Source organism: Trichomycterus rosablanca, chromosome 20, assembly GCF_030014385.1.
Source record: "Trichomycterus rosablanca isolate fTriRos1 chromosome 20, fTriRos1.hap1, whole genome shotgun sequence".
Taxonomy (NCBI): Eukaryota; Metazoa; Chordata; class Actinopteri; order Siluriformes; family Trichomycteridae; genus Trichomycterus; species Trichomycterus rosablanca.
Window position 1 is genome coordinate 26644191 of NC_086007.1, and position 12247 is coordinate 26656437.

Consider the following 12247-nt stretch of genomic DNA (forward strand, 5'->3'; position numbering starts at 1 on the left):
TTACAGACTTTAGAGCAGAAAATGTATAAGCTGAAAGGCAGGACAAGACCCACATTCAGAGAGAGAACATGCCAAACTCCTCACAGACTTTAGAGCAGAAAGTGTATAATCTGTATAATCTGACAGACAGGACAAGACCCACATTCAGAGAGAGAATATGCCAAATTTCCTACAGACAAAAAACTTTAGAGCAGCAGTGACCAAAAGTGAGGTTCAAACCCGGGTACTAAGAAATCCAAAGCAATACAACTCGCCTTCCACATCTGCAGTGCCACAGTGCCAACCTTCAGGTACTCTGGTTTCCTCCCACCTCCCAAAACATGCCAGGATCGCCAGGATTGAGTAATGAATGTATGAGTTTGTTGCCCACTGAGAGACTGGCAGCGGTGACACCGGACCAGGCACATGTTTACATGTCGAGGTTGTTCGGCAAGTCCACACGGAACATGTCTCATTTTGCGTCATTATTTTTTAACCTGAATTATGGAAACACTGAACATTTTCTGCGTCCTCCTGTGTTCTATTAATTATTAAGCGTAAATCGATCTTGCGCTGGTCTCGCTAGGCCGGCTGCCAATCTCTTAAGAAGGTCTGGCATCTTGTTATTAAAAAAGTTGGCCGTGAACGTTGCCCACAAGTTCTCTAATGCACAGAAAACATCTCAGACATAAAGAACTCGTGTCTTTCAAACTCCCAACTGTAAATCCAAGACACTTACACAACCCCTACACATCCAATCTGCGACCGCTTCTCATCACCTGCCAGTGTCGGGTTCCCACAAAGAGCTGTAGTGCGTACGGAGAACCACGTTAAGCTCCATGTGGCTCCATGTGAACGGTTTATTGTGAGTCCGGCCTTCTCATCAGTTCGTCAACACTGCCTGACCTAACAAGCACTTTTTGGAGTCTTTAAATACCGTGTTCACTCACTGTCCACTCTATTAGACACTCCTACCTAGTCGGTCCACCTTGTAGATGTAAAGTCAGAGACGATCGCTCATCTATTGCTGCTGTTTGAGTCGGTCATCTTCTAGACCTTCATCAGTGGTCACAGGACGCTGCCCACGGGGCGCTGTCGGCTGGATATGTTTGGTTGGTGGACTATTCTCAGTCCAGCAGTGTCAGTGAGGTGTTTAAAAACTCCAGCAGCACTGCTGTGTCTGATCCACTCATACCAGCACAACACACACTAACACACCACCACCATGTCAGTGTCACTGCAGTGCTGAGAATCATCCACCACCTAAATAATACCTGCTCTGTGGTGGTCCTGTGGGGGTCCTGACCATTGAAGAACAGGGTGAAAGGGGGTAACAAAGCATGCAGAGAAACAGATGGACTACAGTCAGTAATTGTCGAACTACGAAGTGCTTCTATATGGTAAGTGAAGCTGATAAAATGGACAGTGAGTGTAGAAACAAGGAGGTGGTTTTAATGTTATGGCTGGTAGGTTCATGTTTTCACGTTCATGTGTAACATATTTCATTATTTTAGAGTCTCTACCTTTTGGAGGTGTTTTTGATGATGTCCGAGACTTTATGCATGTAATCGGTAGCCAGAACCACAATCTCCTCATCGTCTGAGAAATGATCGTGAAAGATTCTATCCAGCAGTCGCTTCCAGTGTATCTATAAAGAGAGAAAAGAGAAGAAAAAGAGAGAGAGAGAAAACGGAGAACACTCATAAAAGTCTAAACGGCTGCTTAACATATTTGCGTCGTACCGACTAGAAACCATTTTCTGGCTGAATTCATAAAGAAACTCCCAATTACTCAAGGACATTTTTCAATTATGAACGTATTGATTTAGAGCTCGTTTGGGACTCCGTGTCCGTGCCAAGCTTTTAAGACGTGTAACTCGCCTTCTCATGGGCTCTCAAAACGGCTAAACTCGGATCGATTGGGCGTGAAGTTTGAGCCGCAGCGCGTTTGAGCTGTTCCGAGTTTGAAAGTCATCTCGAGAAATATCGGCGAGGCAGAAAATAGCTCCGGCGGTGAACGAAGCTTTCTGCTTTTCACTGTTAATATAGCAAAATAATAAATGCATTCATGGTAGGAATTTAATGGCTTTCTCAAACTGTAGCACCACTGGTGGTACTTGAAGGGTCCCCAAAAGTTTGTTTGCCCTGTGATGGACTGGCGACCTGTCCTTTCAGCCAATTAAATGGACCACTGTGACCCTGACCAGGACATTGAATGAATGAATGTTTTTCTAAACGGTAAATTAGAAGCATTTTTAACATTTAATTGACTTTATTTACAAACTGGATGGCACAGCGGTGTATTATGCTAACCCAAGACTGCTGGGATCCAGATTCCAGTCTCAGCTGTGCTTTTCATCTGATTGGCTGTCTTGGGGGTTGGGGGTTATTCCCTCAGGTATGGATTGGCACCCTGTCCAGGGTATTGTTTCTACACTCACTGTCCATTTTATCAGCTCCACTTACCATATAGAAGCACTTTGTAGTTCTACAATTACTGACTGTAGTCCATCTGTTTCTCTACATGCTTTGTTACCCCCTTTCATGCTGTTCTTCAATGGTCAGGACCCCCACAGGACCACCACAGAGCAGGTATTATTTAGGTGGTGGATGATTCTCAGCACTGCAGTGACACTGACATGGTGGTGGTGTGTTAGTGTGTGTTGTGCTGGTATGAGTGGATCAGACACAGCAGTGCTGCTGGAGTTTTTAAACACCTCACTGTCACTGCTGGATTGAGAATAGTCCACCAACCAAAAATATCCAGCCAACAGCGCCCCGTGGGCAGCGTCCCGTGACCACTGATGAAGGTCTAGAAGATGACCGACTCAACCAGCAGCAATAGATGAGCGATCGTCTCTGACTTTACATCTACAAGGTGGACCAACTAGGATGGACTGTCTAATAGAGTGGACAGTGAGTGGACATGGTGTCTGATCCACTCATACCAGCACAACACACACTAACACACCACCACCATGTCAGTGTCACTGCAGTGCTGAGAATGATCCACCACCTAAATAATACCTGCTCTGTGGTGGTCCTGTGGGGGTCCTGACCATTGAAGAACAGCATGAAAGGAGGCGAACAAAGCATGTAGAGAAACAGATGGACTACAGTCAGTAATTGTAGAACTACAAAGTGCTTCTATATGATAAGTGGAGCTGATAAAATGGACAGTGAGTGTAGAAACAAGGAGGTGGTTTTAATGTTATGGCTGATCAGTGTAGTTGTCTCACACAAACATTTTCTCTTTGAATCATCGTACATAAAAGCGCTTTGTTAAATTTTGAATGAAAAATCAAAAGAAAAAGCAATTAGGAAAATGTTCACATCTCATTTCGTTTGTGGTTTCAAACCGTGCCAACACTGACGGAGGGAGCTGTAGGGTACTGAGTATACAGTATATGTATGTACGTGTAGAGCATGTTGAGCCGGATGTTTGTTGATTGAGATCAAACCCAGCTAATCAGGATAAAAACAGATACAGGAACTATAACCCGGTCTGTATGTGTTTCAGTCCCTGACGTACCCACACATGCACAACCGCCAGGTGTCTGTACGGTTTTGACTGACTGTATATATATTTATTTATTTATTTATTAAGATTTTAACGTCATGTTTTACACACTTTGGTTCCATTCATAACATCAAACACAGTCATGGACAATTTAGCATCTCCAATTCACCTTACCTGCATGTTTTTGGACTGTGGGAGGAAAATGGAGCACCCGGAGGAAACCCCCGCGGACACGGAAGAACATGCAAACTCCACACAGAACCCAGGACTAAAATGTGAAGAGCAAAAACTGTACCCACAGTTTAGTAATCCGTACCCGGGCCGCTCCATCTGGGAATCGGACCCAGGACCTTCTCGCTGTGAGGCGACAGTGCTACTCACCGAGCCACAGTGCCAGTTCCTGTCAGTGTCCTGTCGCTTTCTGAATCGCTTACTCTGTTGTGTTTGCTGAGTTTAATTATTCGGTGCTCTGTACCTTAGTCTAGTTAGATTAACCAAGGGCGGCAAGCTGGCTTGGTGGATCACCTTACAGCAAGAAAGTTTTGGGTTCAATTCCCAGGTGGGAATTTCACCCGGACTGCTCCACCTAGGGATCGAACCCAGGACTAGGGGTCACTAACGAGAAAAAAAATGTGAAGAGCAAAATCTGTACCCACAGTTTTGTAATCTGTAATTTAGTAATTTTAGTAATTTAGTAATTTAGCAATCGAACCCAGGACCTGCTTGCTGTGAGGCGACAGTGCTACCCACCGAGCCAACGTGCCGCCCCGACTGACAGTAAAAATGAAGTTCCTGTCAGTGTCCTGTCAGTTTCTGAATCGCTTACTCTGTTGTTCTTGGGTTCAATTACCAGGCGGAGCGGTCTGGGTCCTTTCTGTGTGGAGTTTGCATGTTCTCCCCGTGTCTGTGTGGGTTTCCTCCAGGAGCTCCGGTTTCCTCCCACAGTCCAAAAACATGCAGGTAAGGTGAATTGGAGATGCTAAATTGTCCATGACAACTTGTGGACTGATGAATGAGTAACTGTTCTGTCATGAACGTAAACAAAGCGTGTAAAACATAAAATCCTAATCAATAGATAAATAGATCATCAATACTGCTGTGTGGTTTGGAATCTATCAGGTGTTTCTCGTGGTCTGGTTGGATGCTGGTTGTGATTTAAAGCTCTGACATAATCTCCGGAGGGGTGTTTAACCTAGTAGATCAGTCTATCTTTCATCTCTGTCTCCTATTGTCTGTTGGAACTAATACCTTCATCCACCATGGCTGAAGTGTGTGTACGTGTGTGTGTGTGTGTGTGTGTGTGTGTGTACGTACACCAGGAGCCATGAGCTGGAGCTGTTTGAGCGTGATTCGATTGTACATGCTGCTCGTGTCTTTCCTCTGATCCTCAAACTCTGACACAGTGATCTAGGAATAAACACGGATAAGCACTCAGATCAAACTCGGATCGTTTGGAAACTGATGTAATCCTGCCTGCACGATATCGTCAGATTGCTCTATTTTACACCTAACATCCCTTCAGACTGAGCTATACACTCACTATATTACCACTATATTCCTAAGTACTGGGTTCAGGTGCTGGAGCAAAACACAGTGCCAACAGGAGTGTAAAATCAGATGTATAAAGTAAATGACACGCTTTCTCTGTCTGTCTGTCTGTCTGTCTGTCTGTCTGTCTGTCTGTCTGTCTGTCTATCTATCTATCTATCTATCTATCTATCTCTCTCTCTCTCTCTCTCTCTCTCTCTCTCTGTCTGTCAGTCAGTCAGTCAGTCAGTCTATCTATCTATCAATCTGTCAGTCAGTCAGTCAGTCAGTCTGTCTGTCTATCTATCAATCTGTCAGTCTGTCTGTCTATCTATCTGTCTATCTCTCTGTCTGTCTGTCTGTCTGTCAGTCAGTCAGTCTGTCTGTCTATCTATCAATCTGTCAGTCAGTAAGTCAGTCAGTCAGTCAGTCTTTCTGACTGTCTATCTATCAATCTGTCAGTCTGTCTGTCTATCTGTCTGTCTGTCTGTCTGTCTGTCTGTCTGTCTGTCTATCTGTCTATCTCTCTGTCTGTCTGTCTGTCAGTCAGTCTGACTGTCTATCTATCAATCTGTCAGTCAGTCAGTCAGTCAGTCAGTCAGTCAGTCAGTCTGTCAGTCTATCTATCTATCTATCTATCTATCTATCTATCTATCTATCTATCTATCTATCTATCTATCTATCTATCTATCTATCTATCTATCTATCTATCTATCTATCTATCTATCTATCTATCTATCTATCTATCTATCTACGTTCCTGTGCCAGCAGCCTGCGCCCCTGGGTACAGAGTAACTAAAGACATGATTTGCCCCATCATAGGATGAACCGGATTGAAACAGACCTGGCCTTTCCTATCCAACATCAGCGCCTGACCTGACAAACGGTCTCATCTTAACAGACACAAATTCTCACACACACACACACACTCTAAAATCTTGTAAGAGGAGGTTGTTATAACCATTGGGAAACCTCATGGTCAGGAACAGTGCACACTTAGTGTATATTAGGTCTTCTTTCACTAAGCTTTCTCTAGCATAATTGTAGCAGGAAATTGCAAGTAAATGAATTATACATGCATTCTTTCCCCTTTCCTTTCAATTTAGTCATATCCAATTCCCCAACTGTAACATCCTCTGCGGAGAGCGTGGAGAGCCACAGACTAGGATATGCCCACTCAGACAGAGACATAGTCTCACAGAGAGCAGTATAGCGTACGGAGAGTCGACAATTCAACCATCCCTCATGCAGAAGCATCAAGCAGCCGGCAGAGGTCGCAATTGCTGCAGCAATGAGAAACCTGTACTACTATACAGGGCGCCCAGCTGGTCGATAGTACCGCTGAGATTCAAACTCTAGAGCTCGAGCTCTCAGCGGATAATGACATTTCAGGTGAAAATACAACCAAACAAAATACATTTAATTAATAAATGTCATTAATATGATTAAAAACCACAATCAAACGTCACATGAAGGTGTCACATGAGCTCTAGCTACTCACGTTAGCCAGTCTCGCCTCCAGATCCAGAATCTCGCGTGACTTCACGGTGGCGTTATGAGCTCCCAGCATGCTCAGCAGCCTCTCCATGAGTGCCTTGTAAGCCGCCAAGATCTGACATCATCAACACGAGATCATTATTCATCAAACATACTCAGCCATGACATCATCAAGCAGCCTAATGGAATATGCATGACCTAATCACGGAGTTGTGACATCATCAGTGAGGTGTACGGGCATCGACATCATCCGCTGCTGGTTACATAGGATCTGATCTGATCAGTTCATGATACAAGCTCACAGATGAGACAAGGAAAGTGAGAGATAATTGCTCAGTCTACGCTGAGGAACCAAAACTTTAGGACCACACGCTTCATTTGGGACTTGCCAGGACATGGACTCCACAAAACTTCAGAAGGTACCAGGAGATTTCCAGCAAGACCCTTCCGCTATCTACATGATCCTAAAGAAAGCAGGATTCGTCCGAACAGATGCTCCAATGTCCAGTTCTGGTCAGGTGCTTTTGACGGTGCGCTTTGACCCACTGTAGATCTTCTGTTCGTGCCTACCAGACGCCACAACCTTCATGTCCTCTGGCATCAGTCAGAGTCTTGGCCGACCAACAACAAGCCGGTGCTTTGTGGCTCGTCCTTTCTCTGAGAAAGGAGACACCCAAGTCGTCTGATCATATATATTTTGTCCTATCAGATCTGCTGCTTTCAACACGTGAAATACGATGAGCTGTCTGATATCTAACAGATCCCTCACCCTCACATCCACCAGGGCTACAGAACAGGTGTTACCATGAGCATTTTTGGGGCGTGGTACTAACGTACTCCACGTAGAGAATCAAGAATAACAATGAAAAGCGTTTTAACAGTTTTCGGCCAATGGCAGCTTCATAGGGGCTCTACACCGACGAGGCATAACATTACGACCACTGACAGGTGAAGTGAATAACACTGATTATCTCTTAATCGAGGACCAAATTGTGATGGCTAGACGACTGGGTCAGAGCATCTCCAAAACTGCAGCTCTTGTGGGGTGTTCCCGGTCTGCAGTGGTCCAAGGAAGGAACAGTGGTAAACCGGCGGCCAAGGCTCATTGATGCACGTGGTGAGTGAAGGCTGGCCCGTGTGGTTAGTCCGATCCAACAGACGAGCTACTGTAGCTCAAACTGCTGAAGAAGTTCATGCTGGTTCTGATAGAAAGGTGTCAGAATACACAGAGCATCACAGTTACAGGGATGATTTGGCAGCAAAAGGGGGACCAACACAATATTAGGAAGGGGGTCATAATGTTATGCCTATTCGGTGTATATATTCGGTACCCACTAACAACACCACCCCCATCCTATATGGACGTTATGTGATTTATAAAGAATTAATTCCTTAATTACAAATGAGAGTCACAGCCACAGAGGTCCTAAACACACACACACACACACACACACTTTCAGGATGTGCTACCTTGATACTGTCCTCATCTTGACCCAGGTACAGAGTTCTCTCAGGTAACGTCAGTCCCTCCTGATCAATCTACACACACACACACACACACACACACACATGAGTAAAGGTTACAGTAATAAACACTTTATAGTACAGCCTGTAAATACAGTGCAATGTAGAGGTACACACACACACACACACACACACACACACACACACACAGACTCACTCGCATCGTGTTACGTGACGAGTTCTTATCGTCCACATTGACCGTAAGAGAAAAAAACACAGCCGTGCTGTAAACACCCTGGGTCCTGTAAAGCATCTCGTCAAAGTTCGGCCTGGTCGGGGCGGAGCCGCTCTCCCAGCCTGCCCCTCCGGGCGCGGCGTCTGCCAGGTCCCACCCGCCGCAACTGTCGATCACCTCCAGCATGGGCTGGGCTCCGAGCCGATCGATCTCCTGGATGTTCACACAGGAGCGATAGAACTCCTTCACCTGAGGAAAAGAGAGAACATGACAAAATAAATACAAGTAAAGTTTCATATGTATATATATTATATTATATATATTATATATACCATGATTGTAATCCATTTGCTGCTCTGTACACTTTGTCACCTCTCCAACACTCCATTTACAAAAATCATCATTCCCAGTACTGCACTGGTACTAACATGAAACTGGTAATAAAATGATAGTGTGTGTTGTTCTGGTATATATGTAGCAGGTGCAGCAGTGTTGTTGGGATTTTTAAATCCTGTTTGAACGTTCTGGCCTCTTTATTAGGAACACACACCCTGTCAGTGCTGGTTGTAGGTGAAATGTTAAGAGACACGATGTGTGTTTATCTTCCTCTAGTCTTTTATCGGTGGACACTTTCTGATCTCCTTCTAGAACTGGCATTGAGGTGTCCCAACAACCCTAATGCACCTGCTGTAACAAAACTCTGCTATAGCAAACGTAAGTTGCTGTGTGGCTCTCAAAGTATCTATTAGCTGAGTTACGATGCCACGATTTTTACATTCTAGCCAATACATATGTTATATATGTTGTATAGTGTGTGTGTGTGTGTGTGTTTGTGTGTGTGTGTGTGTGTGTGTGTGTGAACCTTTCTCTCAGCACTTTCCGGCTCGTTCCGTCCGACCGGTTCCTCCAGCAGGTGCTGCAGCTTCTCCTGGTTCTGCTCGCCGATGGCCGTGATGACGCCGTAGCTGAGCTTATCCTCGGGAATCGCGTGTCGGCGCAACCACCCGCCGCACGCGAAGCTGTAAAAGTCGTGGCACGGCGCCACGCTGGGGTCCACGTTGGCCTGCACGAATCGCGCCGCCCTGAGCAGCGAGCGCCGCACCGTCCCACACTCCCGCAGGCACTGGGTATCCTGACCGTCCATCCACATCAGTTTGAGTCCCAACATGCAGCCCAGGATCACGCACACGCCACCGGCGAACACCAGCGCCGAGAGCAAGCAGATCTCGCGCCGGCTCCACCTCTCAGGCGTGGAGGATTTACATGCCGCCCCGCCCGCTGCCCCACCTCTGGATCGCCCGCTGCGATCCAGAGAGCCACCCAGGGTCAGGCTCATGCCATTGCTGCTGTACCGGCTGCCATACTTGACCTCCTGGAAGTCGTCGTAGTGTGCCGTTAGGGAGTAGGTCTTCTCCAGCGAGACGGGCGAATGGGGTTTGGATTTGTTAGGGAATGTGTGGAACATCTTGGTTCACTGTGAGGGCATGACCTTTGACCTGGAGCTTGGTTAGCAGCTCTTAACACACCCAGCTACTCTTCTGGTGGTGTTTCAGTCCTGCAGAAGATAAACATTGTGAGTGAGATCTGGAAGTGCAGATAGAGACGGATGATAGAAGACGGAATCCCTGATTAAAACGCCCGAGGATGGCAAAACTGATCTTCTCCCTGACAGGCTCTTTTTATCTTTCCCTTCGCTCATTTTTCGGGTTCTATCGCTCTTCCTGAACTTGTTGGGATTGATTTCTGACACTTGTCTGTCTGAGACGTGCTGCCCTGCGAGACCCACAAGCCAATAAATCAAACAGGGCCGAGTGAGGAAAACAAGACGAAATAGAAACATAACATCAGCAGACGGAGTGAACTTATTTATTCATGCTTCCAGCAAAGTCAACATTTGCTTTGTTCATCTCGGTAAATCAGAAGAAAAAACCCCAACAGATCCTGCTGAGCTTTAGATTTACACAGGTACAACTTGTGACTGGACTGCTGCCTTAACTCTGAAGGGAAGCACTGGTTTCCTGACTGGTTTGGTCCTTTCTTTGGAGGGTTGCATAAAGAAGGGTCTCCGAATTAAAAAATACGCCAGATCAACGTCTAACAGGTGCAGCAGAAAGGAACCGTTCTCACTGATGTCCAGTAGGCACCTAATTTTCCTTAACTTCCATTGGCATTAATAATGTATCAGACTGTCTGTCTGTCTATCTATTTATCTGTCTATTTAACTATCTGTCTGTCTATCTATCTGTATATCTATCTATAAAACTATCTATCTATCTGTCTGTCTGTCTGCCTGTCTGTCTGTCTGCCTGTCTGTCTGTCTGTCTGTCTGTCTGTCTGTCTGTCTGTCTATTTAACTATCTGTCTGTCTATCTATCTGTATATCTATCTATAAACCTACAGAAACCAGTTACTCTTAGTTCATACCACCAATTATTTTAACCTCATGCCACCCAGCTCACTGCTCTTTTGTTGCCCGTGGCTGTTCCTGACCTCAAGTTCAATGGTGGTCATCTAGCTTTATGAGAATTGCACCCCTTAGCTAGGTTGGCAGATGGATGCTTTACTTAGCTTTTTATGCCAAACCCCATCCTAACATCCAGACTCAGAACCAAACATGCTATCTAAAATCCAAACACCCAGCCAATCCGTCTACCCCTCCAAGACACATGTTGCCGTGTGGCACCCGCACCGTACACTGTGCCAATGTGCTGCACCAGTACGAGTACTTCAGGTTCAGTCATGACAATGTACACCGATCAGCCATAACATTAAAACCACCTCCTTGTTTCTACACTCACTGTCCATTTTATCAGCTCCACTTACCATATAGAAGCACTTTGTAGTTATACAATTACTGACTGTAGTCCATCTGTTTCTCTGCATGCTTTGTTACCCCCTTTCATGCTGTTCTTTAATGGTCAGGACCCCCACAGGACCCCCACAGAGCAGGTATTATTTAAGTGGTGGATTAGGTGGTGTGTTAGTGTGTGTTGTGCTGGTATGAGTGGATCAGACACAGCAGCGCTGCTGGACTGAGAATAGTCCACCAACCAAAAATATCCAGCCAACACCCCCGTGGGCAGCGTCCTGTGCCCACTGATGAAGGTCTAGAAGATGAGCGACTCAAACAGCAGCAATAGATGAGCGATCGTCTCTGACTTTACATCTACAAGGTGGACCGACTAGGTAGGGGTGTCTAATAGAGTGGACAGTGAGTGGACACGGTGTTTAAAAACTCCAGCAGCGCTGCTGTGTCTGATCCACTCATACCAGCACAACACACACTAACACACCACCACCATGTCAGTGTCACTGCAGTGCTGAGAATGACCCACCACCTAAATAATACTACAGTCAGTAATTGTAGAACTACAAAGTGCTTCTATGTGGTAAGTGGAGCTGATACAGTGAGTGTAGCACTTGAAGTGATTTACAGGGTCATGAAGTTGAGGAGAATCCTGAGATGCCTGGTAGGAAGCACATGTTAACCCTCACCCTTCCAGGTTGGGTTCCAGGTTCAGTGTCTGCTAAATGCTGTAAATGTAAATGTCATTGCGGTGTGACAAAAAAAAAAGACTAAATGGTTTTGAACTGCCAATAATTTCGATTTAAAAGGTAAGAAAATGAAAGTAAACAGGTAAATTTTGTGCTACTTCAATCAATATCAGGAACTAAAAAGGTTCCAGGGAACAGGAGCAGTAAAGAAATCAATCGATTGTGTTTAGAGGACGTGTAGCGATTGGTATTCACCATCTAGACTTGGAGTATGACATAGACCTGCACTTACATTTTCATAATGTCACTCATACTAATATACAGATCCAACACACACACACACACACACACACACACACACACACACACACACACACACACACAGCAGTGTTTGTTCAGACTATAGAGAGCTCTGTTTAGATGTGTGTCTTCAGCTGCCAAACCAAAGTGGATAGACGGTAAAGTTCGTATAAATCTTGAGAACAAAAAGTAAAGAAACCGCTGTGCGTGCACTCGAGTGTGTGTGTGTGT

General features: G+C 45.4%; 1 protein-coding gene across 1 annotated transcript in view; it reads right to left on the reverse strand.

The window, feature by feature from the left end:
* Window positions 1-9686, reverse strand: part of LOC134334539 (endothelin-converting enzyme-like 1) — a 30616-nt gene extending 20930 nt beyond the window's left edge. Inside the window, exons 1-6 of the mRNA XM_063016893.1 lie at window positions 9084-9686; window positions 8204-8470; window positions 7993-8061; window positions 6527-6637; window positions 4813-4905; window positions 1503-1627 (exon numbers count right to left, since the gene is read on the reverse strand). Of these exons, the coding sequence (XP_062872963.1) occupies window positions 1503-1627; window positions 4813-4905; window positions 6527-6637; window positions 7993-8061; window positions 8204-8470; window positions 9084-9686 (1268 nt within the window). The remainder of the gene's footprint in view (window positions 1-1502; window positions 1628-4812; window positions 4906-6526; window positions 6638-7992; window positions 8062-8203; window positions 8471-9083) is intronic.
* Window positions 9687-12247: the final 2561 nt, after the last annotated feature.